The sequence below is a fragment of the Phocoena phocoena genome, chromosome 6 (assembly GCF_963924675.1).
Source record: "Phocoena phocoena chromosome 6, mPhoPho1.1, whole genome shotgun sequence".
NCBI classification, from domain to species: Eukaryota; Metazoa; Chordata; class Mammalia; order Artiodactyla; family Phocoenidae; genus Phocoena; species Phocoena phocoena.
This window is the reverse complement of record NC_089224.1, coordinates 103646766-103663805: the sequence shown is the minus strand read 5'-3', so window position 1 is coordinate 103663805 and position 17040 is coordinate 103646766. Positions and strand designations below refer to the sequence as shown.

The 17040-nt window shown below is 36.8% G+C and overlaps 1 protein-coding gene across 1 annotated transcript in view; it reads left to right on the top strand.

Annotated features, from left to right (window-relative positions):
* Window positions 1–2732: 2732 nt before the first annotated feature.
* STRBP (spermatid perinuclear RNA binding protein) overlaps window positions 2733–17040 on the top strand; it is a 53585-nt gene continuing 39277 nt past the window's right edge. Inside the window, exons 1-4 of the mRNA XM_065879454.1 lie at window positions 2733–2902; window positions 6342–6562; window positions 11448–11613; window positions 15922–16066. Of these exons, the coding sequence (XP_065735526.1) occupies window positions 2900–2902; window positions 6342–6562; window positions 11448–11613; window positions 15922–16066 (535 nt within the window). The 5' untranslated portion in view covers window positions 2733–2899. The remainder of the gene's footprint in view (window positions 2903–6341; window positions 6563–11447; window positions 11614–15921; window positions 16067–17040) is intronic.

Genomic DNA, 17040 nt, shown 5'->3' with positions numbered 1-17040 from the left:
GTGCGTGGGTTTATTTCTGGGCTGTCTACCCTGTTCCATTGATCTGTGTGTCTGTTTTTGTGGCAGTACCATCATACTGTTTTGATTACTGTAGCTTTGTAGCATAGTCTGAAGCCAGGGAACTTGATTCTTCCAGCTCTGTTCTTTCTCAAGATTGTTTTGGCTATTCGGGGTCTTCTGTGTTTCCATACAAATTTAAAAATTTTTTGTTCTAGTTCTGTGGAAAATGCCATTGGTAATTTGATAGGAATTGTATTGAGCCTGTAGATTGCCTTGGGTAGTATGGCCATTTTAATAGTATTGATTCTTCCAATCCAAGAACATGGTATATCTTTCTATCTGTTTGTGTCATCTTCAGTTTCTGTCATCAGTGTCTTGTAGTTCTCAGAGTACAGGTCTTTTGCCTTCTTAGGTAGATTTATTCCTAGGTATTTTATTCTTTTTGATGTGATGGTAAATGGGGTTGTTTCCTTAATTTCTCTTTTTGTTACTTCATTGTTAGTGTATAGAAATGCAACAGATTTCCGTATTAATTTTGTATCCTGCAACTTTACCAAATTCACTGATGAGCTCTAGTAGTTTTCTGGTGATATGTTTAGGGGTTTCCATATATAGTATCATGTCATCTGCAAACAGGGACGGTTTTACTTCCTTTCCAGTTTGGATTTCTTTTATTTCTTTTTATTCACTGATTGCTGTGGCTAGGACTTCCAAAACTATGTTGAATAAAAGCAGCAAGAATGAGCCCAGAGCTGCTTGATGTATAGGTAGGGTGGTTACTCTCCATACTGATGACTGAAAAGTGCTATTGGTGCTCCACAGTTTCTCCACTACATCAGCTTTTACTTAACATTCTTCCCTCTTTTTCTGCTTTCAGTCAACTTTCTTAATATGTTTGACTTATTGGTTTTACCTTTTTATAGCGAGCAGCTTGTGGACTTTGTTTTCAGTTCTCACCTGTGAGCAGTTTAGTTCAGTTCTCATCAGTGCAGCAATCTTTGGCTGCAGGATTCACAGCTAAGTACTGAATGGTTGAATCTTCTAGAATGGAGTAGGGTTGGGAATGGGAAGTGCCAAAGACTCTAAATTGTATAGTGCGATCTTTATACAAAAGGTATAATTTTAGTGACAGGAGGATCTTTGAGATATCTCTTACCGTGGGATCATGTTTTAGTTTGTTTCTTAACTTTGTTGTATAAAAGGACCTTATGAATTGCAGCATTATGTGTTCCCTCCTTACCTTGATTTGATATGTGTAGTAATCAAAGTAAGTTCTATCTGTTCGTTGTTATATAATTTTAAAAAAAATCAATCTTCACTAGCTTATTTCAGGTGGATTTTGTTAAGTCAGAGTCAGGGAAGTTGGTTATAAGATATGAATAGTGTTGCATGTAGGTCACAACTGAGTATTATTTGACTGTAAATGTGGGTCTGTTTTTTCATTTGTAGTATTGGGGAGAGTTAAATGTCACCTTTAACTTTCCTGGTCCCAAGAATTCAAAAAGGATTTTTTTTCTTTAAGAGAGCAACTGATAGGAAATTATTGTAGATAGAAGTAAAAGGCGGGGGCTTCCCTGGTGGCGCAATGGTTGAGAGTCCACCTGCCGATGCAGGGGACACAGGTTCGTGCCCCGGTCCGGGAAGATCCCACATGCCGCGGAGCAGCTAGGCCCGTGAGCCATGGCCGCTGAGCCCGTGCGTCCGGAGCCTGTGCTCCGCAGCGGGAGAGGCCACAACAGTAAGAGGCCCGCATACTGCAAAAAAAAAAAAAAAAAAAGTAAAAGGAGGTTTCATTATTTAAGGGAAAGTTTAAAGGAAAGATATTGAGATGAAGAGGGAGCTCTTTCTTTGTGGGTGTTTACATATCCTGGTGTGTGTTACTCCTGATAACCATGTAAGGCATATGTTCTATTTTAATGGTCTCTCTCTAGTTTTTTCGTTTTTTTACCACTGGGCTTATATAAGGACTTCAGTGCTCAAAAAAGCTTATTTTTTACCTTATCTGGAATAAAATCTTATAAAAGTGGAACAAAGGGGTAATAGAATGGTGTTTAGGCCTCTGGGCAGAAATATACTGTGGGATTCTGGTGAGAGTCATCCATGGGTAATGAAATCAGGATTTAGTGAATATTCAGGAGTCTGGCATAATAGTGCATATAGGTTGAGAGGGAAGTAGGGTCTCTTGGGGGTTAGGGGAGCCGAGCCAAAAAAGCATTCTGAATTTTAGGCCTAAAATGATTAAAGACGAAACATGGTTCCAACATTTGCTGTAAATCTGGTGGCAGTATCAAATGGAAAAGCTTCATGGTTACGATCAACAGTGTTATATTTTCAGGTGTCTTATCTACTTTTCAGATAGGTCTGACTAATGCCAGTTTCTATTGAAAATCTCATGGTTAATTGCAACATTTTTGCCACCAGTAGTAGTATTACTTTTTCCGGTTGTACTTTTTTAATGAATCTCTATCTGTTAATGTATTCATCTCATTGAGTGCAAGTCAGCCAGCTGCCACATTATGGCTACCAGGAGGGTTATTTTTCTGGCCATATCACTTAGGCTCTTGGGCCCAGGCCTTCAAAGGGTGTATTAGCTTTTTGTTTAAAATGAAGTAATTTTCCTCTATAAAGATTGTTTCATTTTTGTCAATAACATGTTTATGGGTTCCACACTCTGATATGAAACTAATTCTAAATAAGCATTTTTGAAAAGTTGTTTTTCTTTTTCTTTTGCAGGTGTATTCTAGAGAACAAGTCTTCAAACACCTTTGCTGTATTGACTCTGAGCTGTCAGGGGACTCAGGCTTATGAGGAGGTACTGTCACAGAAAACAGTGTCTAGTGAAGACGACAAGAAAGAGGGAAAAGGATCGGAAGAAGAAGCTAAAATACTGTAGAAAACCATGGTAGGTTATTATTTATGTTTCCTTAATTTAGTTACCAAAGTTCTCAGTCACTTGAAGTTGAAACCGTTAACAGTGAGGGCAAGTGAAAAAAAGTGGTGGTAATTTTTTGCTTCAGTGTATCAGCTAAAGATGGCATTCTACTATTTAAGCAAAGCAAATGAGTTCAGATTTATTACGAGCCCTTTAAACCACAAGATGGAGCCCCATGAGCCTGCAGGCCGTAAATTATTAAATACAAAGGAGGGAATGCTCATAAATGACATTTTCTAATAAAACTGGCATTAGCAAACTGATACAAATGGCTAAGGTGACCTTGAACTTGAAATTATGTAATTTTTCTCTAGCTTTCTACCTGAAACTTAGTTTTTTTCCCATGGAAATTAAAAATCCTGAACCAGTCCTTTAAGTAATGATATGAAGCGTTTGGAGTTTATTAAATGTGTGAGTATTTAACTCAAAAAGACACCTTTTTTCACATGCTTTTAATTTTAAAATAATAGGGTCAGGTGTTGAGTGTATTGAGGGCACTGAACTGAATATCATGGAAACCTTGCTTTTTGTGGAAAGTTAATACTTAAATTGAATTTGAGATGTTAGATGAGGTCATAACATCTGGTGCCTAACTTTTTAATTGGTAAAATGTGCTGAATATTTTTCTCCTCATATTTTGGTTCTGGAGGATGCTGTGTGAATTTTTCCATAAGTGAGAAAAGGCTTTAAAAAGATGTTGTAAGTGAGGGAAAAAGCACAAAAATATTAATCATCAGTATGTTTGAAATATGTTGTTTAGCAAGTCTGATGGTATTTCTTTAAATGACATTTGATTTTAAAAAAATTTGTTTTAGAGGTTATAACTTAGTTGACTTACTCTTTAAAGAAGGAATTCTACTAATATTTTAGTTCTGGATGGTGGGGAAAAAATGTTAACTTGGGATTTTCTCTGTCATTTACGTTTATGGTGAGATGTGAAAAATGACACTGTAACTTGTGTTTCTTCCCATATAAATTATTTGCCTTTTCAGCTTATTTATCTACTATAGTCTTGATATTCTTCGAACTTAAAGAAATGTTTTATATGTATTACTTGTCATAGTTGGTGAAAATTCCTTTCCTAGTTTATTCATTTTAAATGTAGCTTTAGATGTCTGGTGTAGAAATTTTGTGTTTACGTAGTTTAATTGGTCAGTAGGTGTTTTCCAGTTTTGCCTTAGATCTCAGGTTTGAAAGAGAACTTTGTTTCTGCATAGTTCTTCCAATTAATTTTTTAATACTTAAAATCAATATGGAGCTTATTTGGGTAAATAAGGTAGCTTTCTTTTTTGGGGGTGGTAATACCATTCATTCAGTTCTTTCATCACTGTTTCATGATACTTGTCCTATCACATCCAGTAGATTCTTGGGTTTAACGTTGGCAGTCTTATGTTTTTTGTGAGAGAAAGGCCAAAGGTTTGTGTTAGGTAGCAGTATGTAATTTTCCTAAGGTGTGGCCAGTGTGCAGGACTGAGTAACTTAATTTAGTAACTTAGTAACTCATCATAAAACTAAATGACAGAGAAAATCTCAAGTTAACAATTTTTCCCCCACCATCGAGAACTAAAATATTAGTGGAATTTTTTCTTTAAAGAGCAAGTTAACTATCAATAAGTTATAATCCCTAGAACAACCTAGCATCTCCAATTTGTTACATGGCTCTTTTGTTTTCTTGTTAACTTATTTTGGGATATATAAGTAAATCTCATGAAGTGGTTAAAAAGTTTTTTTCTTTGTAGCAAAAGACTTCTCCAGTTGGAAAACTGGTCATGGACTTTGAGAGCAAGAAAGAAATCTAGACAGAGATTGGCTTTTGTCTAGAAAAAAGGAAAGCTTCATGATTGATTTTAGTAACTTTTATTATGTAATAAATGAGGGTTTCAAAGGATTATTTACCTTTTTAGTTATAGCTTGCTTCATTTTGTAGGGGACAATGATACTGTAGTATTAATTTACTAGTGTCCAAATTAATCTGATTTTAAAACATTGACATTCAAACAAAAACAAAAGAGACAAGACTGATAAAGCATTGCAAATATATTATTTTGCAGTAAAGACTTTAAAACAAAATATTTACTGTCTGCTAGCACATAATTTCATGTAAGTTAGGGCACTGTAGCCACCCTTTAAGTCAAATACTTTTGGCTTTATGGAAACTCACCAAGTTTTCCTTGTTCATTTTGCTCTGTACTGGTACAAGTGTCTTTATGGTATTTGTAAATTTGGAAATATTCAAAGGTTTTTGGATGTGTGATTCATGAGTGTGAAGGATCTACTCTATTAAATTTTCATGAAATTCATTCTGTTTCTAGGCTGTAATCTGTTCCACTGATTTCTGGGCCAGCATGTCATTTTAATTATTGCTTTTAACATTTTTGATATTTTAGCATAATGGTACCACCCATCCACCTTTGTAGAATAGTTCTTGATACACTCATGACTTCCCTCCCCCCACCCAAAATGAGCTTTAAAATTATTTTTGTTGAGTATTAAAATAAATCTATCTCGAGGGGATTTTGATTGAGAATGTGAATACATTTGTAAATTAGTTTGGAAAATTAATTCTTTTACAATATGTATTTTCCCCATTCTGGAATTTGGAATATCTCCTACTAATCTATTTAAAAAATTAAAGCTGCACACCAAAGTTTGAATGCCAAATAATATTCTAGTGTGGTCCATAGTTTTACTATCTTGTTCACATATAACTTTGTGTTATTACTATGTTACAAAATCTCAATTTTTCTAGATGCAGAAGTGTCCAGGAGTTTGGAAAGAAGTGACTGGGTATCATGAGTCACCCATATGCATTTATTTCTAGATACTCTGTCGAAGCTAGGAAGTATCTTGTTTCTTGTAGATGATGTGTGATATGGATGACCTTTTTTGACGTGGTATTGAAAACACATAGACTGAGCTAAAATGTGGCATATACATAATACTGAATGTAACTTGGGTGAACTCTTCCAAAATATGAATGAAAGATCTCTAATTTTCTCGTGTGGAGTTTGGCAGGATGGGGTTTTACTTCATTTCTTGAGCAGTTTTTTTGTTTTTTGGGTTTTTTTTGCGGTACGCGGGCCTCTCACTGTTGTGGCCTCTCCCGTTGCAGAGCACAGGCTCTGGACGCACAGGCTCCGTAGCCATGGCTTACGGGCCCAGCCGCTCCGCGGCATGTGGGATCTTCCCGGACCGGGGCATGAACCCATGTCCCCTGCATCGGCAGGCGGACTCTCAGCCACTGCGCCACCAGGGAAGCCCTTGAGCAGTTTTTCATTGCCTCAGTGTTAACTGTTTCACAGCAGTTTGACAATTAATGCTATGACTTGACTTAAATATATTTGTAAGTCATCCTTTTCAGGTAACATTTCTTTTATTGAAGTAATAGTTTCCTTTCACCTTCTGACAGAGATCTATTAGATCTTTTGCCAATGATGATCGCCATGTTATGGTGAAACATTCAACAATTTATCCATCTCCGGAGGAACTTGAAGCTGTTCAGAATATGGTGTCTACTGTTGAGTGTGCTCTTAAACATGTCTCGGATTGGCTGGATGAAACAAATAAAGGCACAAAAGCAGAGGGTGAGACAGAAGTGAAGAAGGATGAGGCTGTAGACTCCTATTCCAAGTGAGTGTGACCTGACATTTGTGGTGCTGTCCTGTAATGCCCAGGGTCCCGTCCCACTGGGTTACATTTGCTGTTTGGTGTTCTTTGGGTTCTCTCATTTATATGACTGTAAACAAGGAAGTAAATGTTTGTGGAATTTTTCTGAGTTAAATTTGCAGGGAAAGCAAGAAAGGAATAATGATTAGACCAGAAAAAGATGATAGACCTGTTCAGGATGCCTTTCGAGGGAGCAAGCACCAAGCCCTTTTAAAAAAAACTTCTCCTTTTTGGAGGTTATGCTATGTCATCTTTTTCATGTGTTGGTTTAGCCTCCTAAATTCAGAAATAAATAGTAGTGTTTTTTGTCTCTGGGAAAATCATAGAATGTCATTTTTGTCAGGTATTTAAAAATCCTGGTGTAGAAGAGAGAGTGCAGGAGAATATACTGTAAAGGTTTTTATGACTGTATCTGCCTTGTTGATTTCCAGGATCCAGTACAGTATCTTGCATATAGTAAATGCTCATTGGGTATTTGTGGAATGAATGAAGGCCTAATGGGAGCCAGACCCTTCAACAATTATAGCACAGTATTCCCAGTGCTGCAACAACAGTAAGAGATTAATGAGATGAAGCTGAATGATAACTAGGAAACTTTTTATGCCTTGCTAAACTTAGAGTTATTGTTTTGAGCAATGTCACTATGATTGGAATAATTGTATGGTTTACTTCGGAAAATGTAGCTCATTTGACTCTATTGTATTAATAGGATTAAGAACATTACTTTGGCTGCAGCTGGTAAATTGAGGATAGAAGTTACAGAATTCTTTCTCAGGCTTTCAATTCTAGATCTGTGATAAGTAGATAATAGTGGGAAAGTAGTAATAAATTGATATCTTTAACTGAGTGATAGTGTAACCTTTCCATCTTCAGATGAAAGAAAATCAGTATCAGTTTTTAGCTGAAGAATGTATTTTCTTGACTTTGTTAGCTTTTTACAGGTAATATATACATTGTATCCAGTCAGGGACTTGTCAGCTAGAAGTTTCTTGGCAGTAATTCACTTTTTCTTGCATATGATGGCTTTAAAAAAGATACTGTCAAATTTGGGGGTTCATGGTAATTAGTAGTATCATCCAGTAATCTAGCCCAGTCCCAGTGCAAGTTAAATCCCAGTCCCTGTGCAAGTTAAATAGTCACGCATTCCTTATTTATTGATTGACTGATTGGCCACGCTGTGTGGTTTTCGTGGTCTTAGTTCGTGGACCAGGGATTGAACTCCGGCCATGGCAGTGAACATGCTGAGTCCTAACCACTGGACCGCCAGTGAGTTACCACATTACATATTTAAATTGCACGTTGGAATGTGTTTATACCCTTTTAAAAACTTTTTTTTTAATTGTGGTAAAATACATATAAAATTTGCTATTTTTACTATTTCTAAGTGGAGTTTTATTTTTCAGTGAAGTTCAGGCCTTCTAAATACATCTTCTGTTTGCTGTCAAGGCTGAGCAGACCTTTGGAAAGTGCTCCAGTAGACTTTTGCTTAACTGGATCAGGTCACTGAGTTTTCAAGGTTTTTAAAGGATAACATACGCCGTGCTTTGTTTGGATCTTTAAATAGAGTGCTCTGTGTGCAGGCTATCGATTGTCTCTGTAAAGTGTTTCCAGTTTGTGAAACATTCCGGGGTTGAGCACTTGTGTATGGTTCTTCCCATGTGGTAGAACTCAAGGAGTGCAGAACGATCGTGTCCTTAGAACAGAGGCATCCAAGAACAGAGGTGTGTTCTGGTCATAGATACGTATTATGCTCCTGGAGTATGCTGAGCACTACAGAGGGCGTAGAGATGGGGAAGGCTAGCTTATATTTACTAAGCACCTTCTATTGCCAGAGACTGGTAGGCAGCTTTAACCTGTGTGCTGTTATCTTACCTCTTTACAAGCTGACTCACAAGTCAAATAAATTGAATAAGTTTACACTATTTGTATTTTAGGAATATTAGCTTAATTTTAATTAGTTTCCTGTATCTGGGTCACTTGCGTTATAATACGTCATATTCAAATTCATTATTAAAATTCAGAACTGAATTAGGACTTAGTTTCTCTGCTCAGTCATGCTGTCTTGTACATGATAAGACCAAGTATATCATAATTATGATATGGAATTTAATAAGCAAGCTAATAATGGCTAGTTAAGAATGTCTACCATTTATTGAGTGCCAATTACTGTACCAGATTACTTTTCACATTATTTTACAACAAACCTGCTAGTCTCTATTATTATTATCCCCCTTCTCCACCCCCATTTTACTTAAGAGATTTCCACTACTTACGAGAAAACAGGAACTCAGAATCATCAACAAACTTTAACTTGCTTAAGGTCAGTGAATGAGTGTGTGGTGGAGTCAGGATTCACATTCAAGTCTGTCGGACTCCCGATCCAGTTTGCTTAGCATCTTTACTTCACGTATCTGTGACAAAAATGTGAAAATACAGAGCAGCGAGAGACTATATGCTGGTTCGGGGGATCAGAAAAAACTTTATGAAGGAGGTAGCGTTTGCAGTAGGTCCAGAGGATGAGTAGGGTTTTGTCAGGCAGTGGAAGTGGAAGAAGAAATAAATCTCAGCAAAGATCTAGGTGTGAGAAAGTATAGGGACTGTTTAAGGAATATTGAGCTATTAATATATGCCAGGCTCTGGGCTAAGTTCATTACTTACACTAATTAAATGACATTCTCAGTACCACTCTGAGGAAGGTATTATTTCTTTTCTACAAATGAGAAGGCAGGCTCAAAAGAGTCAAGTAATTTGTAATTTGTCCAATGTCACACAGTAAGTGGCAGAGCTGGGATTCGAAGCAGGAAGTCATGCTGTCTCCTCAATTGCCTCCCAATATGCTCATGTCTAAGTGTTCAGTGGAATACCAGGAAAATAACAGGCAGAGTTCCATCCATGTGGTGCTTTTGGAAGACTGTTCTGGTTGCAACATACTGTATACATACAGTAGCTGAGATAGATGGTAGGGGTTAGTTTTAGTAAGGCCAGTGGAGAGGAAGTTATTGAGGTGGTCTAGGTAAGAGGTAGTAAGAGCCTGAAAAGAAGCTAGTTTGAAGGCAGGGGTTTGAGGGTGATTACAGAGGGGGAATTTAAAAACTGTTACTAGATTTGGGAGAATGAGAAGATGAAAGAACAGGGATATAGAAGAAAAAAGAATCAAAGATGAGACTCTGTTCTTTTTTTTTTTTTTGCGGTACACGGGCCTCTCACTGTTGTGGCCTCTCCTGTTGCGGAGCACAGGCTCCGGATGCGCAGGCTCAGCGGCCATGGCTCACGGGCCTAGCCGCTCCGTGGCATGTGGGATCTTCTTGGACCGGGGCACGAACCTGTGTCCCCTGCATCGGCAGGCGGACTCTCAACCACTGCGCCACCAGGGAAGCCCTAGACTCTATTCTTAATATCAAATAATTCCATACTTGGTTCACTTCCTTCAAAATGCTTTTTCTTTCTTTCTATACTTGTACCACCCTTATAGTTTTTCATTGATTTAACGTTTACTGAATCTCTAAGGAGTGTCAGGCACTGAGCCGTGGCTGGGTTATTTATAACTTCCTGTCTTGTTTCCACTGCCACAATTTACTTCTGTCCCTTCTCCTTTCTCTAGTTCATTCCCCACTCTGCTGACTTGGGCCCAACTCTGCTGATTCTTTGCCTCCAGCCAGAATGACCTTTTTTTCTATTTAACCAAATCACGACTCTGCTGAAGTCACACTTGCAGGTTGCCTTGCTTGACCAACTCTCTAATTTTGACCTCTCTCTTTTCTGAAATTGGGAAGCAGCTGTAATTATATAAAGAACTTGAGTGTTATGGTCAGACCGACTTCAGTTTGAGTCTCGGCTTTGCCATTTTACTCTCTCTGTGAACTTGAGCAATTAATCACTTTTTCTGAGATTCGCATTCCTTGTCTTTCAAATACAGGGCTCTCTTTGTAAGGTTTAATGAGATCTGTGGCACTCAGTTTATTCTCAGATGTCACCTTTCTCTTCCCTTTGAAGCAGGTTTTAAACAGTTTTTGTACTTAGTCTGCAGTGTGAGCCTCAGGAGCTGGAGAGTTTGGAGCTCCTTTAGTATGTTTTCCATACTCAAACAGTTGCTTGCTTGTTGAATGACCGCTCAGTTTAGTTACATTTTCACTTGTGATTGAGGGAAATGAACCAATAAGAAACTTTTGGTATTAAAATCGATAGATGTTAACAGTATTCTTATGCACCATTCATGACTTGATGTTCTTTGAATGTTTGTTCTTTTAGCTACCGCTGGATATGGCATGCCTGTGTTGGCAGATCATCTTTGGGTTCCTCAGCTCTTTACTTTTATCACATTATTTTCCTTTCCCCAGAAACTTTTATGGATTCCTAGAATGCTACAGCTAGAAGGGATGAGCTAAGGCTTATCTAGCGGATAGCCATTTTACAGTTACATATACTGAGCCAGCAGGCACCACTAGGAATAGAGCTCAGGTCTTTTAATTTCCACCCTGATGCTGCTTCTTAGTATACCACGGTGTTCATGTTTCTCACAATTCTTTAATTACTTAATTAAAAGACAGAAGGAGGAAGTTAGAAAAATTGAAAAGATATTTAAGGGGATACAGTATTTTTGGATTTTCCTAAGCAATATAGATTTAATAAAGTATTGAAAGATCTGTAGTCTGAAATATTCTCCCTATTGATTCTTTGTGGTAGATAGTTTATGAGCCTTAAATCTGAGATGTACTTTTGCAGAATTTTGGATATTTGGATTTATGTTCTCCCTTATCAATTCATATGGTTATCCAGAAAGCCAAGTGATGATGAAGTTATAGTTTGGGAAATAGGTTGTGAAAGTAATCATTCAGACTTTTATTTTTAGGGATCAAGGTGGTCGAACATTATGTGGTGTAATGAGGATTGGCCTGGTTGCAAAAGGCTTGCTGATTAAAGATGATATGGACTTGGAGCTGGTTTTAATGTGCAAAGACAAACCCACAGAGACCCTGTTAAATACAGTCAAAGATAATCTTCCTATTCAGATTCAGGTGAGTACAGTTTAATTGTACCTCTAGGATAATTTGTAAAAAGGTAAAAATAGGCCGTGACCTTGATAAATTTAATAAGAAATTGGTAATAGTAAAGGGTAGGTACAGACAAGAGGAATTGCTACTCTGGGTCAGTGACTCTTCCATCACATCTAAGGCAAACTTCTGGTGATTAGTATTAAGGATATATATACCAAATTAAGATGGCTCTTAAAGTACAGTCTTAAATTTTTCAGATGTGTCTTGCTGACAGTCTTCATGTTTTCCAGACTAGGCCTCTCAGCATTATAAAACTCTTAGAAAGGTTGGTATAATGCAGAAAAGAATTGAAAGATCAAAAAGAGCCTAGACAACTGGAGACTTCCATAGATGATAATTTTTTGTAAATTGAAGACTGTTAATTTAACTTCACTCATTCATTCTGTTAATGGAAAGTCGCTATTAATTCCTTGTTTCCAAACCTTTTTCACATTGGGATGCATTTAGACAATTTTAATGTTGTCATGCTTCCTGGAGGATGCTGCTGGAGGCTGAGGGCTCCTCAGGGCTCAAGTCAACCGGTTCGTCTGGGGCTGTGGTCACCTTAGGACCTGCTCTGCCAGCCTGCTCCAAGGGCTAGTTGCATCACTAATTGGGAAGCAGTGATCACCTTTCAATTTCAGATGTGTTATCTGTGGTATAATTAGATTATAGCTTTTTGATGATTTCATATCAGTTAGTCCTTACATCCATGTCACATAAATAGATACGAGTATACAAGGTCAAACTGTTGAGTTGTTGAACGCTCTCTTTTTTTGTTGTTGGTTTCCTGTATTTGTATTTCTTCTAAAGAGACTTTTTCCCCCCAAGTAATAAGAATTCTAAATTTGTTTTTATTAGCTTTGTTACTGGATCATTTTCTTTCATATTCACCAACTGATCTTCAAAACCATCTTTCTGATTTTTTAATCTACTGTTCCTGACACTCAAATTTGTGTTACTTGTTGACACATTCTCCTGTGTTAACTTCTGGAGCACTGTTTTATTTTATCATTTTTAGATCTTAAGGTTTTCTAAGTGACTGAACAAACATTTGGCTTTTCCATTTTCAATTCTGATTGGAGAAAGTTTTCTGTTCTTTCAAGGTTTAAATTCATTTCTTTTAAAAAATTATTTTAAATCCTTATGTGATCATTTGGGGAGGGAGAGTGGTAAGCAACATGGAGTACAATAAAGCTTTAAGAAATGGAAAGCGCAGTAACGGGTTTCTGAATAACTATACTTTTTGTTATCAGAATGTTAACAAAATTCATCTTTTTTCCATTATTTTTTATATTGTTTTAAAATTTAATCTTTATTTCTGCTTTTATTGTAGTGAACATTGTTACTCTTAGATCTATGCTAAAGCAGTGATCAAAGGGTTGGACATAGAGGCTTTTCCAACCATCTCACCCCCTTTTCTGTTCCCCTTAGTGAGTCCTGTTTATGAGAGTGGTCATATTTTCAGGTATGTCAGGATGGAAAAAGGGTTGAGAACCATTTGCACTAAGAAACTGAAGTTCTTATCTTGACGATCTGTCGTATTTCTTGAGTATTGAAGATAGAGGAGATTGGAGCTTCAGTTGCATTAATAGAACTTTCTCTGTGTAGATCACAACTGTGTGAACTCTGCATTTTCTCTCCTGAGTGAGAGTCTTTATTTATGGGCACCACAGTTTTAAAATGTTCTTGTCGAGCTAGCAGGTGTTCAAGGAAGGGACCCAGGAGAGAGTGTGGGCTGTGTAAACTGTTTCAAAGTTGAAGAGAGGAGGGCTTTTTAGCCTAGAGAAGCCGAAAAAAGACACAAATATCTTTAGATCTTTGAAGAGCTTCTTGGAAAAGGTAAAGGTGGCCTGAACTCTTAAGACCAGTGGTGGACATTATAAGAAACAACAGAAATTAACACAGCATTGTGAAGCAATTATACTCCAATAAAGATGTATTAAAAAAAATTTTTTTTAAACTGCTGAAAAAAAAAAAAGAAACATATTTGAATTTACCATAGCCAATAGAGTAATCCGGCAGTGAAACCGGCTGCTTTGTGTGATGGTTAGATCCATGACCATAGGTGTTTGGGTAAAGGTACCCAAATAAAATGGTTATGTAATTGTACACCCATTTTATATTAAATTGTATACATGTACACACATATATACACCCACATATGTACACATAAGCACAGACATAGTTTTATTACTAATAATATTTCAGAAAATCATTTTAAATGTGATTTTTACCTTTAAAAATCACTACCTCCCCTTCGTTTTCTTGGTGTTTATTTGGAAAACCAGTCTCTGATATGATATGATCTTATTTTCTTGTGAATTAAAAATCTTTTTCCTGAGCACTTATTATAGCAAAACTTTCAGTTATCAAAGTACCTTAATTAATTGGGGTTGTACCATACCTTTTCTCTACATACTCTTTTCTAGGGTGATTTTAGTACTTCCTTGAGCAAGGGAGAAGGATGACCAAAACCAGAATCACTTAGAATTAGTCTAGCCCAAAACTCATACCATATGTTTATTACTCTGGATGTGTCTTATGGTGATCTGCATGTATAATTTTTTTAAGACATATACATGAGACCTATTTTTTATTTTTTTAAATTTTATCGTTTAAAATATTTTATCTATCTATCTATCTGGCTGTGTCAGGTGTTAGTTGTGGTGTGCGGGCTCTTCATTGTGTCACGTGGGCTTCTCTCTAGTTGTGGCGCATGGACTCAGTAGTTGCAGCACGTGGGCTCTCTAGTGGCTGTGGGCTCTCTAGTTGTGGCACGTGAGCTCAGTAGTTGTGGCGTGTGGACTCTCTAGTTGTGGCGTGCAGGCTCTAGAGCGTGCAGGCTTAGTTGCCTCGCGGTATGTGGGATCTTAGTTCCCCGACCAGGGATCGAACCCGCGTCCCCTGCATTGGAAGTTGGATTCTTAATCACTGGACCATTGAAATCTACTTTCAATTTCAAACTAAATTGAAAATTTTAGTTTGCTTTTTCTCTGATACATCTTTAATACTCTTATAGTGGCAAAATGAATGTGAGCCGTTTTCTGCTTTTTCTCTGTATCCTAGTTCTGGTTTTTCTAGCCACTGTGTGGCTTTTCCCTTCCTTGGTTTCCTCTGGTCAAAATTAAGGTAATGAATTTTCTATTTTCTGTCTTTTTTGGGATGTTTAATGGTAAAATGCTGGTTTTATATAAATGGCTTTTAGTTCCTTCAATGCTCAGTGATGAGCAGAGACCCAGGAGTGTTTCCGTTCAGCTATTTATGTCAGATAATAGATACTAAATTTCACCACCAAGAATGGCCCTGCACAACTTATTAAACTATTAACTTTAATGATATGTTAAATATAACAATATATGATTCTAATTGGTGATTATTTTTTGTATGTGTATAATTGTATGTTAAAAGAAGCAATGTACATTTCCCTGTGGATGTCAGATGACTTGCCCTGAAGAAGGTCTCACTTGAATGATCTCTGAGACCTGTTGTTAGGAAGTTAGTTACTTGTTTATATTAACTTTTTTGCTGATGAGTGACTGTGCAGAGATCCTTTTTTATTCATTCTTACTTGATTTTCTTTAAAAATCTACATAATCTTATATAAAAACCTATCTAATCTTATAAGTTCTTAGCAAGTAGGAGTTCCTGTTTAGGCTGTCCTATCAAAAAGTTATCAGTTTAGAGCAGTGGTCCCCAACCTTTTTGGCACCAGGGACCGGTTTTGTGGAAGACAGTTTTTCCATGGGGGTGCATGGGGGGGAATGGTTTAGGCAGTAATATGAGCGATGGCGGGGAGCAGATGAAGCTTCCCTTGCTTGCCCGCCACTTACCTCCTGCTGTACGGCCTGGTTCTTAACAGGCCACGGACCGGTACAGAGGAACAATTATAGAATAATAAACTGCTGGGAATGCTCTCTAAACTGGGGGTTTATTATTCTATAATTGTCCTCTGTAATAATTTCAAGAACAATAATTTACCTTTTCTCATATAATGATGCTTTTGGTAACTTTCATTTTCAAATATTAGAAAGAATGGTTTTAAATGTTGTTTAATAATTGTATAGATGATTGACATTGTGGTTGCTATTTGAGGGATGGAGAAAGGATTTGCTGGTAAGTTGGGAGGAGAGAAAAATGTTACCTCTACACTAAGGAACTAGTTAAAGACTATTTGCTCTTTTAGCACAGTAATACTAATCGTTAATAACATTTAAAAACTAAGGGGCAATCATTCATTTTTTGAAATTTTAATTAATTGGGTATTTTTGAAATCTCTGTGACTTTCAGAAACTCACAGAAGAGAAATATCAAGTGGAACAATGTGTAGATGAGGCATCTATTATAATTCGGAATACAAAAGAACCCACGCTAACTTTGAAGGTGATACTTACTTCCCCTCTAATTAGGGACGAATTGGAGAAGAAGGACGGAGGTACACATGTGTATATATATATATATATATAGATAGATGTATATATATAAATATATATTTGTTTTGTTCACATAAGCACTCTCTTGAATGCTATGTTAATTGTTTTATGGATTTAAGAAATACCTGTGTTCATTTGTTTTACGCCACTTATAGTATTTTAAGCAGCTTTATTTACACAATCACTGTATTTTACAAAAATGTTTATATTGGAAATATAAGATACGTTAATTAATTCAAAAACCTGTGCTTATCATGTTGGTCTTAAATCCACTTTAATTTTTATACTGTTTTGGTGTTCTGTTTTACTTTGTCTAGTATTGCAGTGTTATTGGTATCAGCCAACCTATTCTGTGTGGCTTGGTTGTTAGGCCTGATTTTAGGGTTAAATGTGGTTCAAAACAGTATTATTTTCAAATTTACTCACTTATTGTGTCAAGTTACTCATTTGCACATCTCTCTTGACTTCTAATAACTATATAACCTCTTAAGAATTATGCTTTATCTAATTGCCTAAGTGTAAATGTTTTATGATGTAAGAGATACAAATTGGGGGACTGATTTTTTTTTAAATAAATAATCTTTAGTACATTTCTTTTCTAGGAGGTTTGTGATCCTGTTAACATTTAAAATTTTATATATGTGGGAATCATGCTTTAAACTAACTTTCTTCTGAAGCTGAAAAGAATTTCTGCATGGCAATGCCATCGTACAAAAGAGTGATAAATCTCTTCAGTTTTGAGAAGTAATGATGGAGCTGGGTTTCTTTTTTGATATTTTTATCCTTTCACATTAGCTTGTTACTGCCTCTCAGTCCTGTCACTAGAAACTTGCCATGTGATATTTCCCCTGTGTCAGACCTTTGATCAACTGGCCCCTCCCTATCATGACAATTTAGAGGCAGTGCGGCTTAACTGGACCAACGTGGGGTGGGGGGGACTCCCTGTTGCTGTTTTTTCATCACTAGGCATTCAGCA